Here is a 19,484-nt window from a genome sequence, read left to right as displayed (position 1 = left end):
GGGGCCTTCGGAGGAGGGTTTTACAACCTCTCGGGTGTCGTATCTCTTCTCTCTCCTTCTCTCAATCTCATTCACTTGCACGCACAATATCCACTCACTTTGTTCGTGACCACAGTACTCTACAAGACAGAAAGCTCTCTCTTTCCCTAAGAACTAAAAGGAACCTTGAGCAATAAAGATCACTAATCTTGAGAAAATACAACATTCATTCCGCTGCACTTAACAAAGAAAGAATGGCAGCCATAGAGCGTGAGCGCGAGCAAGCACGCTTGGCGGGCGCAGAAAATACGAGCAGAAATGGATCGCGAGCACCAAGAACCAAAAGCAGAATTGGCTCGCAAGCACGAAGAAAGACGGTTAGCCTTTGAGCGTGAGCGTGAGCGTGAGCAAAATACGCAAAGCAGGATTGGATCGCGAGCGCAAAGACAGAAGGGTAGCCTTGGAGCGTGAGCATGAGCAAGCGCGCTTGGCGGCCGAACGGAGAGCCCAACACATGCAAGAGTTGTTCCGACTCTTTTCTAATGTGCAGGCACAGATTGCAAAGGATCAGGAGAAGGAAACTCTCTCAGTCTTTTCTTCTCCAAAGCACGACACACATGATTTGCATGATCAAGATGTGATTATTCACGAGCATGATGATTTGCATGATCAAGATGTGATTACTCACAAGCATGATAATTTGCAGGAAAATGATGTGATTGTTCACAAGGATGATGGTTTAGTTGATGCTTTTTCTAGTGAAACTAACCTCATTGCAGATTCAATCATTCGCAAAGAACCGATCTTGTCTCTCGAGTCGAGGTCCAAAGAACCCCCACAGGAAGTATTATGTGTTCGAATGATTAGTCGGCACGCATTGTTCGAGTGTTTCATTCGTGATGCTTTCTTGTATTTTAGTCACCGTCCTTATGTGATCCCTTTTCACAGGCATGCCTTATTGCACGATGAACACGATTCACTCATGAATGAGCACGGATGTATGCGGATTCCTCATGAAAAGATGAATGTTTGCACCCAAGGAATTCATTCCATGTCTCTTCCTTGGCATGACACAGTCTCAGAAAGAGCACAACAAGGACTGAGCATCAAGCATCGGCATTTCCATTGTGTTTTGCCACAGTTGATTGATTTAGATAAGAAAGACAAGTTTCGATTCCATTGTTTGTGTGTGTTTGATGAACGGTTTGGCACTCCGTCTATATGTTCATCAACATTGCATGCACAATCTTTAAAGAAGAATAGTATTTTTCCAGTCACTTTACATGGAATAAGTATATTCATGTTTTTGTTTTAGAAGTGGTTTCAGGAATTTTCATCCTCGAAGATTCTTGAAGAAGGTAGACGCATGACTCTAGACGAAATTGAAGCATTGAAGGAGCCATAGATGACTTTGTGTCACTTTCGGCGCGGCCCCAAGAAGCAAGCGCTGCAAACCTTTATGAAGTTCAGTATCACATGACCCACGCATCAGAGTGGGCCGGCGAAGAGTCCTTCCCAGGATTCCGGAGGTTGTTGGCGATCTCCCTCGACGCCATACAGTTCGGTACCAATACCTCACTTTGAAAAGGAGGGAATGTCACATGCACATCCAACCCTATGTGTACGTGGATAGTAGATCAGCCCAGCGATAGCAAGATAGCAGATAGCAGATCAGCCCTAGCATTAGCAGATTTCCACCGCAAGACAGTTTTCAGCCCTAGCGTTTTTGCATCAGCATAGCGTTTTGCATACCGACATAGAGTTAGAATTCAGCAGATAAAGATTTGCAAATTTCAGCCTTAGCGTTTTCAGGTTTCAGCCCATCCGTCTCGTCGTCGTCCTCATCGTCGTCGACATCATCGGCAAGTCCAAAGCATTGTAAAGATTTGTGCAATCAATAGTAAACTGCTCTCGCCATAGAGAGTGGGGCCTTTGGAGGAGGGTTTTGACAGCACTCTGGTGTCGTATTCTTCTCTCTCTATCTCTCAGTCTCAACACCTTCATTCACAGTGTTTATCCACTTTGTTTATGTCCATTGCACTCTCTCACTAAAGGAACGGAAGGCTCTCCCTTCCGTAAGTAAAAGGAACCCTTGAGCACGGTTCAGAGCACTCATCTTGAGCAAAGTTCAACATTCACTTCCGCTGCATCTTACAACCAGATGACAAACAGTACGGATGCTGACGTGGACAGATAGTACGGATTTCCGCGATTTGCGCTGACTCTTGACGTGGCTGCCGTATGGATTTCCGCGTTATGCGCTCACAGCTGCTGACGTGGCAGACTATACGGATTTCTGCTAATTACACTGACAACTTTTTGGGCAGTTTTTGGGACCACATGCTTTTGGGATAAATCGCTTTTGAGTTTATTGCTTTGGGGCATCCCTTGTAAGAATAAATAGACCCTTGGGGCCTCACTCTGCAAAGCATCTGGACACAGAGTCTGAGAGCAGAGGTCCCGCGAGTGTTGTAACTTTGCTCAAGCATTAATATAAAAATAAATACCGAAAGGGGCGCCAAATTTTGGGACCAATACCTTTGGGCATGGAACTACGTCGAGCCGTGTCGACTCAAATTTTAAAGTTGTGAAGTATTTTAAGTTATTCTCTTATGTACCATGTCAAATTCTCGACTTGAAGCACAACCAATTTCTCTTCTACCGGGAAATCCGATCCTTTTACCGCAACACACATGGATTCAAACGACGAATCCCCCAAGAATCAGACAAACCCACTCGACAACTCCGGATCGGGTGAAAGTATAGAAAATTCGAAGGTTAGTCAAGACAAGAGTACGGGCCTCCACGGCCTACGGAGTATCAATTGATGGAGATGTAGCGTAAACAGCAAGTTGATGATTGTGCAAAGCACACGCTTCAGTTTGTAAAGGATCCCCAATATGCCAAATTTTTGACCCGGCACCCGATCGATGAGGTGCATTCGCATTGGTAGAAAGCCATCCATTCCCCAATAAAGTCAGCCCTCAAGAAACCTCATGTCTTCCCACAGATGTTTACTGAAGATGAACTTGAGGACGTTGTTGAAAGACGAATCAACCAACCTTTTGGAGCAAAGAAGAAGCAACTGAAGAAACGCAACAAGGGAACTGACTACCCTGGTTATTTGGGCCGAAAATCCTCTTTTGCAAATGCAAGAAAACAGAAGAAGCATGTACACTTCAAAGTATTGTCTAGTTCGTCCTCATCTCCTTCTGACAACTTGGACAACTCATCCTCTTCTGACTCGAGTGATGAGGACAGCAAGGCCAGAACCAAAGATTGGGAAAGAACAAGAAGAAGGCCAAGAAAGAGGATCCCGACACTTTTTTGACAATTTTGATGAGGATTCATCCTCTTCCGAGAGTTCGGACTCCAATGACCATACCTTTTATTCAAAAAGGATGCACCTTCATAGAGCCAACCAATATGATTTTCTCGAAGACAAGGACAAAAAAACTAAGGAATTCAAAGAGGGTGAACATGCAGTAAAGTTTGAAACCTTTTCAAGGTATCGAGATGCTCCTAAGGCTTTAGCCTTTATTCAACAGTTTGACATACCATTCTTGGGAGGCCGTTATACAGAGCACTACAAGATTAGACAGGCAACATCATTTTTGAAAGGCAATGCACGAACATGGTGGTCCACTCTTTTGTTAAGAAAAGAAACACCGACAAAGTGGCTGAAGTTCAAGAGACTCTTTATTTCTTCATGGCTCACTCAAGAAAACAAACGAGACATGATTACTGACTGGAATCATTTTCGGATGGTCAAGGCAGAAACTTTGGATACTAACTGTGAGAGATTTCGGGATGTTTTTCTACCTACTTCATCCTTACAGAGTTCCGTGCCTAGAGATATTGGCCCCAAAGACTGGCGCCCCTATCGGTATTTCAGATCAAAGTACAAGAGAGTGGCTAGGGTTTCACTCTCAGACTCTGCGTCCAGATGCTCTGAGAAGTGAAGCTCTCACCAGTTATTTAAAGATACAAGGGATGCCCAAAAGCAGAGCCCCAAAAGCTTTTAAAATAAAAAGCATCAGTTCTCTCTCTCTCTTAGAGAGTCTTTTCTCTTTTTTTATTAAAAAAAGCAAAATTCGCGTCGCTCATCATTTTAAATTTTTTTATTTTTAATTTTTTTACAAATTCAGCCTACGCGATTTTAAAAAATTAGGGTTTCTGGTAGAAATTAGGGTTTCTGTTGTCCGCCACGTCATCACTTTGTGACATACCCCCCTCTTGAAAGCATTGTAATCGACCGCGATTACGCCTGCAAAACCGACAAAAGCCATAAACCGTCTTAGTAGACGCTCACTGTTAGTACCTACGTACTAGGAACACACATCTAGCACATGTACAAAATCGACGGTCACATACACGACATCACAGGACATCACATGACATTCAACATTCATTCGGATCTTAGACCGTGATTTATTGGCAATGTAGTTAGCAATCACATCTAGGTCCATCATCGATGTCCGATTGACTAACCCCTATTGCAACCATGTCTATTCGAGATCAATCAGACCAAAATGTTGCAGTCATTTCGGCTATCAGTTCCTACACTCACAAGAAGTCAAGAACAAATCAGTATCATTATCAGGAATTCCATTTCATAAAGTCATCTAGCAGAATACTATCAGCTCTCAGTATCCCTGAAGCTCAAAGAGACATCAGTGACTTTAGTATCAAAATCGAGGCATCTGTTGACAAGGGAGCGGAGTGACTCCCCTCTTGTGCATCCCACTGCACCAGATCTCCGGCCAAGCTGAATTCTGGGTTCCGTTCGGAGTAGACTATGCTAAACCAAAACATCGAGGTAAAGTTTCACAATCCGAGGAGTATCTGCTAGGTCCTCCTCCTCCATCCACTTCGCATCAAATGCAGGAAAGTTCTTGAACTTAACCAAGAACCGCCTTCGGACTTTACCTTTCTTCGTATCGTTATGTGCCAAAATCTGTTCAGGAACAAGGATCTCCTCCTTTTCTTCCACTTCGGGTTGCTCATCAGGCTCCCCATCATCAGGCACATCACCCTTAACAGGTTTCAAGAGACTCAAATGCAATGCATTGTGAATCCTCCAAGTATCTGGCAGTTTCAATCGAAAGGAGACATCATTTATCTTGTCAATGATCTCGAAAGGTCCATAGTATCGCATACTAAGCTTTGGAAAAAGCCTCTCCTTTCCCTTTTTCTTTCGTAGGCGTGCCTTCTCAAAACGTAAGAGCACCCAATCATCCTCCTTCAATTTCAAGTCGCGACGATGGCGATCCGCTGCCTTTTTCTGTCGTTTTTGAGACTCCTACAAAGTCTCGCGAACCTTAGCAATAGCCGTATCCAAATCTCGCGAATATTCATCCGCTTCAAATATCTAATCTTTCGTGCTCACGAAGGATAGAACCTTCGCAGCACTTTCAACAATCTCACATGGCGTCTTCCCCGTTGTAGGCAAATTCCACCAAAGGTAAGTTCTTTTCCCATTGAGTCTTCTGATCCGAGATACAAGACGAGAACTGCCCGTCAGTCTGCAAGTGGAACGATGACGAGAACTGCAACCGCGTGCCAATGTTCTCCCAAATTGCCTTCCAAAACAAACTCATAAATCTGGGGTCTCTGTCGGAGACAATCGTCTCAGACATGCCATGTAATCCGAAAATCATCATGATCATTCTATGTAATCGGGAGATCAAAAATAAGATCCATTTCAATACTTTCCCAGGGGCGGGTGGGTATGGGTAAAAGGGTGTAGCAATCCCTGTGTCTTATGCCTGTCAAACTTGACCTTCTGGCATACTGCGCACAACTCTTCCACGTCCTTTTTGAGTCACAGCCAAAAGAAGTATCTCTCTACCCCTTTCATGGTGGTAGCAATGCCACGGTGACCCGTAAAATGTGGACAGTGGCATTCAGTCATAACCTTATCCCTCAACGGCTGTGTAACGCACAACATAGTCTTTCTCATCAAGTAGCCTTCCCAAAGGGAGTATCCCGCTATTGTCTCCCTATCCCGTATCCGTGTGAAAATATCTGCAAAATCTGTATCTGTGGCATACTGATCGACCATATCCTCGAAGCTCCTATGATGTATTGCGGAAATAGCCAGAACCAACGGTTTCCGAGACAAAGCATCTGCCACCACATTCTTATGTCCCAGCACATGGAAGTGGAACTGTGACAAGATGTTCGCCCACCGCATCTGCTTTTCCGAAAGCTGCTTCTGTGACAAGAAGTAGAGCAAAATCTGATGGTCTGTAAAGACAGTAAAATCTGCTTCGAGTAGGTAATGCCGCCACTGAGTAAGAGCATGGATAACCGCCAAAAGCTCTCTCTCATAGATCTGTGTTGTTATCTCCGGCCTAGAGAACAAACGGCTCTCGTAAGCTATGACATGGCCTTCTTGCATCAAGACCACACCCAGACTACGACCACAAGCATCACAATATACTTCAAATGACTTCTGCAAGTCCGGCAAAGTCAAAATAGGTCCCGTAGTCAATTTCTCTTCAATGTCCGAAAGGCACTCACCTCTGTGGGTCCCCACAAAAAAGGTACTCCTTTCTGTGTCAAGGTATGCAAATGGGAAGCAACCTCTGCAAACTTTCGTATGAACTCCCTGTAGTACGAACACAGTCCCAAGAAGCTTCTAACTTCATGGACATTCCTCAAATCGGGCCAATCACGGATAGTCTCTATCTTGGCCGGGTCCATTTGCACTCCTGCTGCTGCTGACACAATGTGTCCCAAAAAGTGTATCTCTGGTAGGAAAACATTCACTTTTCTTTGCATTAATCACTAACGTGTGATCTCGTAATGCCTGAAAGACTTGAAGCAGATGATCTCTGTTTTCTGCCTCATTCTTGGAGAAAACAATGATGTCGTCAAAGAAAGTGCCAACAAATAGCCTGTACTCTCGAAAAATCATGTCCATCATCCGGCTAAATGTCGCAGGAGCATTGGTTAAGCCAAAAGGCATCACCAAAAACTCAAATAACCCAAAAGTCGTCCGAAAAGGTGTCTTGTAGACATCTCTCGGCGCTATCCTGATCTGATGATATCCACTCTTCAAGTCAATCCTGCTAAAGCACGAGGATCCCTGTAACCTGTCGAGTATATCATCGATCCTAGGAATCGGAAATATGTTCTTGATGGTGATTTCGTTGAGAGTGCTATAATCGATGCACATTCTCCAAGATCCGTCTTTCTTCAAAACCAACAACACTAGAGAGCAATATGGTGAAGTACTAGGCTGGACAAGACCCTTTTCCAAGAGGTCTTTCACTTGGTTCATAATCTCTTCATTCTTTGCTCGGCTCACACGGTAGGGTGGCCGGTTCGGTGACGTGCTTCCAGGTATCAGATCAATGGTATGATCTTCAGGCCCTCTGAAAAGCAATCGGCATGAGTGTGGAGAAAAATCTTGGCGTTCTTTAGATCAGGTCAAAACATATTCAACCTTTATCCATCGTTCAGTTCTCTCCCAAAAGAATGAGTAAGAAACTGAAGTTCATCAAGTAAAATCTCTAAGCCCTTCATTTATCAAAGTCGCTTTCTCGGCCTAGTAGTCAACCACGGCGTAGTTCTTGTGGTACCAAGGGATCCTAAGTAGAACGTCACTCGCGTGCCCTGAACACCCCTGTCATTGCAAACAAAGTTTGCCAATGTTCGATGTAATGGCAACATCCCATCCGGGTGCCAGTCGAACTACCTCCGCCTGTGGCGTCAGTCCGTCGGGCGTAATTCCAAATCGAGCCGCCAATTCCAAGTGAAAAGAAGTTGGCCTTGGCTCCTTCAAAAGAGCTTCCTAATCCTTCACTTTGCCCCAAAAGCGGCAAAGTTTGTACTTTCATTCATTAGATTCGGTGCAGGTCCCACGCCATGTGGTACCAGTTCTGCTTTTCTATCTGCCTTTTCTGCCACAATCCTCAGTTGCTCTCGAACTCTCAGGCCTGTCGTCGTCTTTATCATTATGTTCTTTCTGTGCCTTTTTAGGGCACTTCGCGGAGATATGTCCATGTTCCCCGCATCCAAAGCACTTCCCCTCTCTGATGAAGCGAGCTCTCTCCTCAGGAGTAAGCTTGGGTCGTGCATCCTTTTTCTCTATGTTGCTCTTTTTTCTTTCTACTTTCATTCCCAGAAGTCTGTTTGGCTCAGTGTGTCATGGCCTTATCTGTGGGGTAGGTCAAACTGCCAGAGTGAATGGCAAAGCCCCGCTTCGCATGACTCATCAACTCCTAAATAGAAGCTGACTTCTATTCCAAGCAGTGATCTCGGATCTCTGTAGGTAGACCCAAGGTAAACCACTCAATCTGTGGGGTAGGTCAAACTGCCAGAGTGAATGGCAAAGCCCCGCTTCGCATGACTCATCAACTCCTAAATAGAAGCTGACTTCTATTCCAAGCAGTGATCTCGGATCTCTGTAGGTAGACCCAAGGTAAACCACTCAATCTGTTCTTTGAACGAGATCTTCTTGAATGAAGAGGCGGGTAGAAAAGAGCTCCAGAATCTTTCACAATAAGCATTGATTGTCTTTCTTGGTCATCCGAAGATGGTTCCAAGCAGCTCGTATATCTCATTCATATTCTTGCATTAACCAAGAAGAAATAAAAAGCTTCTTAAATTTCAGCCATTTAACTGGCGCAGTCTTGTTTAAAAGAAGCGTGGACCACCAAGTACGAGCATTCCTCTTAAAGTAAGAGGCAGCTCTCCGAATCTTGGAGTGCTCTGAATAGCATCCTCCCACGAAAGCGATGTCAAACTGCTGTATAAAAGACAAAGCCTTCGAAGCATCTGAGTATCCTGAAAAAGTATCAAACTTGATCGAGTGGCCACCTTCCTTAAACTCTCGGACTTTCTTGCATTTATCTTCGAGAAAGTCATATTGGTTGGCTTTGTAAAAATTATTCTTGTTCGCATAAAAGTTTCCGTTGTCAGAGTCTGAACCATCCGTAGACGAGTCCTCTGAAGAAGTGTCACTCACTGGGCGAGACTTAGACTTCCTTGCCTTTTTCTTGCCCTTTCCGAAGCGTTGTTTCTTGCTTCGCTTTTTGCTTTTCCTGTCTTCTTCGCTCGAGTCTGAAGAGCTAGAAGAACTGTCAAAAGAAGAAGAAGAAGAACTGGGTAGGTCTTCAAACTTGACGCGCTTCTTCAATTTCTTTGTCTTGTCAAGTGTCGACCGACGACCCAAATTTCCCGGGAAGTCAGTGCCTTTCTTCTGCTTTTTGCCGTGCTTTCTGTCTTTCTTTTGCACGTCGAAAAGCTGAGCAATCCGTGCGTCAACAACGTTCTCCAGTTCCTTCTCCGTATATTTCTTGGAGGCAGAAGGTTTCTTGAGAGCGGGTTTCGGGAATGTTGTTGTGGTTCTTTGCCACTCCATCTGTACCTCTTCCAAAGAGGTCTGGTTCATATATTTTGCCATCTTCGAGTCCTTGGCAAAATTGAGCATCATCTTTGTTGCATCGCCAATCAATTGACGACGCTCCATCTCTCTTTGCTCCGCTTGAGTAGGCCGAGGTAGGCCATACTCTCTGTCTGAATCTTCGTTGTGATCCCAGCCCACATCTCCAGATGCAGAGGGAGTCGACTGATCATTGCTTGAAGCCATAGGTGCCGTGGAAAAAAAAATCGGGGATCGGATTTCCCGTAGAAGAGAAATCGGTCGTGCTCTGATACCACTGTAACAGACTTGGACACTCCAAGTCAAGAATCAACCACGACAGCACCAAATAACCACTTCAAAACAATTCACAGATCACAATAGATTTGCACTGGCCCGACGGAGTTCCCTGCCTAGGTATTTCTTTTTATATTAATCAAATCAAAGTACAAGAGAGTGGCTAGGGTTTCACTCTCAGACTCTGCGTCCAGATGCTCTGAGAAGTGAAGCCCTCACCAGTTATTTAAAGATACAAGGGATGCCCAAAAGCAAAGCCCCAAAAGCTTTTAAAATAAAAAGCATCAGTTCTCTCTCTCTCTCTTAGAGAGTCTTTTCTCTTTTTTTATAAAAAAAGCAAAATTCGCGTCGCTCATCATTTTTAAAAAAAAAATATTTATACAAAAAAAAAAATCAACCTCCGCGATTTCCGAAAATTAGGGTTTTTGGCCGAAATTAGGGTTTGCAGGAATTTTAGGGTTTCTGCTGTCCGCCAACTCATCACTTTGTGACACTACGGCTTGTTCCAGAAATCTGATTCCATACAGCAATTGATGGGACATGCTAAGCAAGGCTTTGCTATGCATTCGGACAACTTGACTTATCCATCAGATGAACCTTCAACAAGTCATAACAGAAGCAAACGACAAAAAGATACAAGATCTCGACTGACAGAAGAACAAAAAGACGAATATTTCAAAACGGGAAAGTGTTTTAAATGTAGGGAACAAGGACATATATCTAGATAGAAAATTACGAATAAATTGGTAATATTTTTCTTTGCGAATTTATGAATGAATAATTTTGGACTTTTCAAAGATGACTTTGATTTACGAATGAAACTAGTGTTTTATAGAAGATCGTGCTATTTGTCAGCAGATAACACGTGAAATCGAAAATGGGATGATGAATTCGGAGCAATGATAGCTCCGGAATGAATTTAATAACAATAAGAATCATGAATTTTGAATCATGATGAATGATTGAATGAAACTGTCGAGAGCGCATCAAGAGTTCCCTAAGATGGCAACACAACGAAAAGATGACTTTGAAACACTCTGGTCAGTATGAACTCAGTGTCTGATTGATGGATTGGAATTCTCAAAAATGATTACTCACACATGATTGTGTTTGAGTGCAGATTGAATGATTGACGAAATAACTGCAGCATTTCGGTCTCGAGAAATGGACATGATCGCAATAAAGACTAGTTAATCCGACATCAGTGAGGTCCGGTTTGGATCTAGATGCGATTGCTAATATGTTTCCAAGAATCATGGTCCTAGATTCTATGTGATATGATATGAATGTCATGTGAATGTGATGTGATTGTCGTCTTTGTACAGGTGCTGGATTTGGATCATCTAGTGCGTCGGTACTTAAGTCAGTGTCTACCGAACTGGTTTATGGCTTATGTCTAATTTTGGAGGCGTAATCGGGGCGATTACAATTCTTTCAAGAGGGGGGTATGTCACAAACTAATGACGTGGTATGACCACCCAGATGAGAGACAGTACGGATGTTGACTTGGACAGACAGTACAGATGTCCGAGATCTGCGCTAACTGCTAATGTGGCTACCGTACAGATTTTCGCGTTATGCACTGTCAGCTGCTGACGTGGCAGACTATTTTCGCTAATTGTGCTGACTACTTTTTGGGTAGTTTCTGGGACCAGATGCTTTTGGGATAAATCGCTTTTGAGTTTACTGCTTTTGGGGCATCCCTTGTAAGAATAAATAGACCCTTGGGGCCTCACTCTGTAGAGCATTTGGACGCAGAGTCTAAGAGCAGAGGTTGTAACTTTGCTCAAGCATTAATATAAAAACAACTGTCGAAAGGGGCGCCAAATTTTGGGGCCAATACCTCTGGGCACAGAACTATGCCAAGGCATGTAGAATCAAATTTTAAGTTGTGAAGTATTTTAAGTGATTCTCTCGTGTGTCGTGTCAGATTCTCGACTTGGGGTGCCCAAGTCAGTAACATTACTGCTTACTACACAAGTCCGAGTCCATACAACAACTGATGGGACATGCTAGACAAGGGTTTGCTATGCATTCGGGTAATCTGACTTATCCAACTATTCAACTTTTGACACTGAGGACCGGACAAAATTCGACATATGATAACAGAAGAAAAGGGAAGTTTCAGAAAAAGAAAGATACACGTCCCCGACTAACAGAGGAATAGAAATCCGAGTACCTCAAAGCGAGGAAGTGTTTGGACTGTGGAGAACAAGGACATATATCCGCATGGTGCCCCAAAAAGGCACCCAGTGGACAATCAGAAGATAGGCCAGAAAATACCAAAGAAGCGGAAGAACAGGAAAGACGAAAGCAAGATTTGTACCAGATTGTGTGGAGACCGACCCAAATCAAATGGATAAAAGCAATGAACTTTGTCGTGCATGGGGCAAAGTATGAGATCAAGAAGCCCTCATCTTCTTTGACGGAGGAGCCAACGCCAACTTTATTTCATCCGAATTAGTGGCTCGACTTGGAATTACGCCCGAGCAAATGGGACCACACGCCGAGGCTGTTCTAACGGCACCCGGACAGGATGTTGTCATTACACCTGTCATTGGTAAACTTCGGTTGCATTGTCAAGGGTATTTAGGACGAGTCCCTCCCACTTGTATCGAATTCGGCCATTTCCAAATTAATGAAATCCAGTCTTTTTGTTTACTCAATCTTCTTGAAGGAACTGAATGATGAACAAAGGTCAAATATGTTCGATTTAGAAAAGAAACGACAAGAATTTTTACACGCACATGCTGATTGTTTCTCTGAAGGCCTACTAAGCGAGTTACCACCTTCTCGTCTTGAGGATCACACGATTGATTTGATTCCCGGTAGTACACCACCGAACCAACCACCTTATGAGAAGGGTAGAGAAATTGTACTAGATGTAAAGTTGAAGGGCAAGTCCGTCCCACTTGTATCGGCTTCGGCCATTTCCAAATTAATGAAATCCAGTCTTTTTGTTTACTCGATCTTCTTGAAGGAACTGATGGCACTACTGGCCACCTGTGTGGTTGTTTCCTCCTCCCATATCTTAATTAAGTTGTCATTGTATATATCTCATTTTTTCATTGGGAGAGTCTCTTGATGTAGCGTCCCCTCTTGTTGGGGCAGTTTGTAGCCCAATGGGCAGTTTTATTAACCAATAGAAAGATCCTTTTCTTGGGGGGAAAAAATGTAGACCTTTGGTTCCATCATGTAGAAAAGACCTTTTTGCCAATGCCATATCATACATCTTCCAAATCCAAACAATATGGATTAAAACAGCCACAGAAAACCTAAATTCTACACCCTTCCCCCCTCACTCATTCAAACAAAGCCTTAATCACCATCAGAACTGCCAAGCGGTTGGAAAACTTTTAACAATTGCCATACTACATATCCCACCCGATTATGGAATTGGTTCGATGCTTACTGTGAGCTACCATGTTGATAAGTTCTGTATGATGGTCCCACTATGTCATGATTTTTCCATATCGAGAGTGCCGTACTTTATCCACCTTTACCTAGATTACGTGATGAATCTAAGGGCATTCAATTCAAGAGATGAGAATGACCTGGAGAGCTTGACCTTATCGGCAAGAGAAAGCCAGCATCCCTGCTGGAACTAGATGGCGGGCTCTTAAGGTCACCTGCAAGTTTCCTGCTTTTGTATGAGCTGGAGGAGAGCTTCTTTGAGGGAGGGGAGAGAATAACATTCTGTGAATTCGCAGTCCAAACACCCCAGCTTTGCTGCTTTGGCTGTTGTAGGGAATCTGCCTTCTTAGACATGGTAGGCAAGGCTCTCAAGGACTTTTTGCTTGATTTAGGCACCTGCACAACAGCAGAAGCATTGCTTAGATCTGCTGATCTTGGGGACTTTGCAGAGGACTTTGATCGAGGTGTTGACTTGTCGCTCTTGCTAGAAGAAGGGCTGCTCTTGAGGTTTCCCAGTACATGGGATCTATTTGCATCCCCTTCAAGTTCTTGTACTCTTCTATGCGCATCTGAGAGGAAGATTTGGAGCTCCACAATCTGCTTTTCTGTCTTTCGGTCTTCAAACTGTGGGTGTTCAGGGATGGTAGTGCCTACGAGGGTTTCGAACTGTCGCAGGTGGTTGAGCTCGTCATGAAAGAGCTGGGATTTCTTCGCAAATGTAGCCTTCTTGAAGCAGAGACGGGCATTGCGGCAGTAGAAGTTAAGAGGAAGGGCGGCCTGATCCATGGGCAAAACACACACAGACACACGCACACGCACACGCACACACAAACACACTCACACGCACGCACGCACGCACTCGCACATAAACATACATGCACAGGTCACGCACTTGCCTCTGAGGAGGTTCTCTTTGCTGGTTTTTGAATAGAGTCTTAGCAACCTCGCCCTGCGACGGAGCCTCCCCCTCCCCCTCCCGCTCTCCCCTCCTCTTCCTTAACTGTAACTTCCGGACTTCATTCTCCCTTGAAATTATTTTAAATTTCCCGAACCACAAAAAACACTATTACAAATTTTAAAAGTTTACCTGTAAATGTCTTTTTTTTAATAGCAATCTGATGCTTCACATCAGCTAATTTTGCAGGAGTGCGTCCACACCCACATGTCGCAAGGGTTGTACCATATGGGTGTGCTTAAAGCTCCTCACCTTTACCGCTAGGCCAACTACCCTTGATAAGTTTGCCTTTAAATTTTTAAGAAGAAGGTGGAAATCCTACAAAAATTGGAGAATTGAGTTTAAAACCTTCACAAATAACCTACTTACCTAGCAAATTTTCAAAATGAAAGTTCTTCAAGTTTTAACACAAAAAAATTTTAGCAGTATTTGGGTGGCCATGCAAAGTTTTCATGTTTATTCTACCATGCTTCGTACATTTGTGCTTCAATTTCCTCATGTATTATGCTTCTTAAATTTCCTTCCCAATTATCACTAAAAGTGCATTCTTAAAGAAGATAACACAATTCACACAATATCTGCATGACAGACATGACCAAATAGGCAACAGAATCGTCGTTTAGGTTTTGCATAATTTGAAGGCATGTATTTTGAGAAGGTTATGTATGGATGGTATTTAACAAGTTGTGTATGGAATGGTATTTATGTGCACATGTGTTTACATGTTATATAATTAGAAAAAAAGGCCATACATAAAGTATGGTGGGGAGTTGACATTAGAGTTCTACATAATTGTAGATGAATAAGCCCTTCCTCTACTTCCCCCATAAACACCTGCAATGCTCAAGGTGGCCACATGCCAATTTGCCTATAGGGGAAATAGATGTATAAATATATCGATATTTAATATGTGGGCATGCTAATCAAATTTTTTCACGTTCTCCAAAAGGACGTTTATTGACTACTTATGTGAAGAGACAACCTTGAGTAGTGTTAAGATTTACATGGGTAGTTCAATGCAGTCAGGTGAAAACATGTCATGAATTGCTTATGATGTTCAAGTCTTTTTGCATGCATGCTACAAAAAGTGATAAATCCTAAACTCCATCTCATTTGCTAGAGACACGAAAAGATTGTGTTGCAACTTTAAGACATCTATCCATAAGCTGGAAAAGTTCAATCTAGGACCAATAGACTACAAATCTATATAACAAGCCAAGGTGAGTTTTTATGTTCATAATAAATAGGCCAAGAAAATTATACCTATGCTAAATCACGAATGTGCTAGAGAATCCTAGCTATATTGCGTGTAAAGCATGAGATAACACAAAATTCATATGGAAATATTCTAAAGCATGTGTTGAAAATCCACAAAAGTTATCATGTTTGAAAAATTGATACAATGCATGACACTTTAATCTCTTTATGCATGGTCAATCTTTTGAAGCTAGAGACCAATCAAAAAAAAAAGGAGTCAACGAGTGCTCACTCAGTTGGAAGTCTCATAGCCTATGCAAAGGTGGTGGGTTTAACACCCCTTGATTGCTCGAAGACATGTTCTAGCCCTCAAGGGTGTTTCCCTTGTGGCTTGGGCAACCTTATCCAGCCAGGAAAACTCACCTTAAGAGTCGAGCTGCCTCCACCAATGGGGTTAAAAGTATGTGTTGTGATTTCAAAGTTGTAGGTAATTCTCTCTTATTTAAATTAAAAAAACAAAATCTTAGAAGGCAAACCTATTGTGTTTGTCATGTCTAGCATTTTTACTTGTTTTACCGTAACAATTAGCAAATTGAGATACCTCAGCATTTGGTACATCATGTGCTTTTAACAAGGAAGGACTTGTCACCATAAAGTAGCCACTACAACAAGAGAAAGTTTCACCAAATCTCCTCTAGTTTTGTTAATTATGCCATCCTTAGAATGAGAACATAAATTGTACTCTTTCTATATTTCTTAATTTTAGTTACGTCGTCCTTAGAATGAAAATTTGATTTTCCCTCTTCTTATATTTCTTAGCATGCACCTTCTTGGAAATTCACATGGCTTCATCCTTCTCCTCATTAGGTTAAAAATCTATCCACCTTATCTATTGTTGAATGATTAATTTCTTGCTTGAACCTCATGCATGCAACCCTTGACCAACTTTTTTAGATAATAAGAGACGGAGCCGCTCAAAAAAGCTCTAAAGGGTTGACAAAATCATAAGCATTACTTGTTCCATCTACTAAAATGAAGGTGAAAATCATGTCTCTTCTATCTACTCAACTTGAATGAACGACTTTATAAACATAATCCTCTTAATGATTTTGGGCATCATAGCTGACCACTAGCGTAGATGACGACTTTCTAAGCTCTTCACATATAAACCTCTATTACAACAATTGTCGCAATTGCATATTTCTCTATAAACCACAAATTTTGTAGACTTATTGGCTATATGTTCTTTTGTGCCATGCATGAATACCCTAGACACATTGATGAGATCTTTGAAGAAGTTGTCACATTTGTCTTGTGGATGCTCAAAGATGAGTATCTTTCTCTTATGATACTACTCACTGAAAAGCTCCATTATTTCAAGAAATGTCTCTACTTTAGGTTGGGTCATGCTTTCTTACAATACAATGCCTACCAACTAAAATTCGAAGCACCAATTGATCCTTCCATTTATCCAACATGTCTTTAAGAATCTTGATATAATCTCCAAACTGCTTAGTAGCATACATTCTTATGATATGAGTCATATTCTACTTCCAACTAATCCATAGCATGCATTTTTGTATCTCTAACTCCTCAATTCTCCGAACAATACCACATATATTTCATAGTCCAGGGGATTGAAAATTATGGATAAAATGTTGGATAAAACCTAGGCACCTCATCATTGGTAGATGCAATCATTGAAAAGCAAGCTTGCATTTGGCATTGGCTCCATAAACTCCACTAATGTCTTTGTTTCTCTATCCTAAGACCTTTATTAAATGAACAAATGCTTCACGTGTATGATCTTGTCATCCATAGCCATTGATTGATCTGTGTTGCTATTGGTTCTAGGACTAAGGACAGTTTATATTCAATGGTGGTTCTTGCTTCAACATAATCTCAATGCACCATTAAATTATTAGTAACTTCATCAAAACATTGCGTCTATGTTTGTCTCTGATATTCCAATAATGGAGCACTTTGAAGAAATTGAATGCAATTGGGATGTTTTGAATGTTAGCATCGTTTGTCATCATGATAAATATGAATATTAAAGTGCATGAAAGTCTGCTATTGATAGAAGTAAACATTATTCTAAATTGCTCCAAATCCGTATATGCATCACTATAGGCATGAAATGACCTCTCAACTTCCCTACTAATTGTTTTGCCGTGTCAACTTGCTCGTGCATTTTGGGCCACCGAGCTCTCTCAAAAATTATTTGTTTAATTACATAGACAAGAACTTGTAGAAATGGTTTTCTTTACTTCTAGATTGCCATTGCATCTATTGTCAGTATGTTCTTTGGGGATATCTAACTCTAAGAAAAACTCAAATCGTCCTAGTTCTACCCAATGGAGATGCTTTGCCCTTCCATTAGTATCTGTCTAAACTGATCCACAACTTTAAAAACCATTTTTTGCATATACTTCACTTACCATAACTTCTCTATATCAAGTAAAGTCTTGTGATAGATTGATGTTGAGACTTACGTTGATTGCCTCGAACATGCCCTAGTGCCAACCTTGATCGATGGCATGTGTGTGAGTCTTTCACTTTGACATGCTCCTCCAACATTGGAATCAGTCGCAACACTTATACCATCATCATTATCATTACATTGTTCATACCTATTATCATTCTTGGGGTCAAAAGGTGCACTTTGAAGAAATCCTAGATCTCACTTGCGATCATATGTTTAAAAGGACCCCTCTACACATGTTTTGACTTCACATAACATGACCCTCTCTCTTCACAACCTTGCAATTTTTTTCCAAACTTGAATTAAAAAGCCTCGTTTGTAGATGTAAATCTGTAACACTCAAGTTTTATATACACCCTCCTTTTGAAAGCACACAATACACCTACATATTATGGATGCACCTCTAGCCCTTGAGCAAATCCTCCTTTGTTGCACTCTCCTCTCCATCATTGTCATTTCCCCTCTTAAATTGAGCTTGCTTACTCCTAATATACTCATTCAAAAGTTATGTAAGAATAGTGTGCCTAAGCTACCCTTGTGTTTGTTGAATTTGGTCTTTCAAACCATTTATCAGATTCTTTAGATCTGATAAATTAAGGCACACCTTCCCATCCTTATTAACTATATCGATGAATTAGAAAGGTAGTTGTTCATGGAACAATTCCAAATTTCCTTAGAGCCTCTTTATGAATTGACTAGTCTAGTCCCTTTGTTTCAGACTCTCTAAGCCATAGCACCGTCTTTTTATCCATTTGAGAATATGTTATTCTACTCTCATCTATCAATTTATTAAGGAATTATATGTGATCTTCTTGTTGTATCATGCCATATACCAAGAAAGCAAACTTCATCCAAGTATTTCCTTTCTAGAATTGGGATGCACCAGCCTCCACATGTGCATCCAATTGACCTTCACTACTTCTAATAGTTCTTTTAATAACTTGTGTACTTCTACCTTGCTAGATGGGCCTAAAGTCTCCTCATATATTTTCTTCATGACCATAGAAAAATTCAACATAGCATTTGAAGCTACCTGCATTGCAAGTAAATGCCTTATCACTACATCATGCAAGTCATTAGAGCTCATTTTAAAATTATTTCCAAGCACGGGGTTCACTAAGGGTTACCGTATGGTATCATGTGAGTGTACAATAGGGGGGTTTTCTAAGGCCAAATGGATAGAATTTACATAGGAGGGTCCCGTATGTAGGGGTTAAAAAGTTTATTTTGTTGCACGCAGGTGGTGTCCCCCTATTACTACTAGAGAATCCTCCATGTTTCGAAGGCATTGTAAGTTAGGCAAACTTCTACAATTTGACTCTTTAGTATTAGATGGCCATCCAGCTACTCTAAGATCTTCTTAAAAAACTCATCTTATCTAAAACTAGGGACCAATATTAATTCTTTATGTTTTTCTTGTCCCATATGGCCAGGTCCTACACTGATCAAATCAAAATCTGAAAGGTTGATGGGGCTAATCAAATTTTCTTCTTGATGAAGAATAGGCACTTCTTTCTGTGGCTTATGTGCTAGCACCAAAACTTTAGCAAACATTTCTAAACCGCTCTCTTGACCTTTGTGTTGTTATTTTAGTGACCCTTTAGTTAAATTGAAACCCTCCTTAGGTGGTTTCCCATTAGTATTACCTCCCTACATCATGTATGCAATAGTGGCTAGCTTAGCCATAATGTATTTTTATTGCACATACTCCAATATAGAGACTACTAGATATAGCCCACCTTGGTCAAAATTTGCTTCCCTTGGCCTACTTTCTTTGTCTTATA

The 19,484-nt window shown here is 41.7% G+C and overlaps 1 protein-coding gene across 2 annotated transcripts in view; it reads right to left on the bottom strand.

The window, feature by feature from the left end:
- LOC147465697 (uncharacterized) overlaps positions 1-14,070 on the bottom strand; it is a 45,819-nt gene extending 31,749 nt beyond the window's left edge. Inside the window, exon 1 of one of the 2 annotated variants that reach the window (XM_086521437.1) lies at positions 13,204-14,070. In XM_086521437.1, the coding sequence (XP_086377563.1) occupies positions 13,204-13,849 (646 nt within the window). In that variant the 5' untranslated portion in view covers positions 13,850-14,070. The remainder of the gene's footprint in view (positions 1-13,203) is intronic. The other variant, XM_086521443.1, reaches the window with a different exon arrangement.
- Between the last annotated feature and the right edge of the window lie 5,414 nt (positions 14,071-19,484).

Source organism: Adiantum capillus-veneris, chromosome 1 (genome assembly GCF_014529385.1).
Source record: "Adiantum capillus-veneris isolate H3 chromosome 1, ASM1452938v2, whole genome shotgun sequence".
NCBI lineage: Eukaryota > Viridiplantae > Streptophyta > Polypodiopsida > Polypodiales > Pteridaceae > Adiantum > Adiantum capillus-veneris.
The sequence above is the reverse complement of the archived record's forward strand: the minus strand, read 5'-3'. Positions and strand labels throughout refer to the sequence as shown.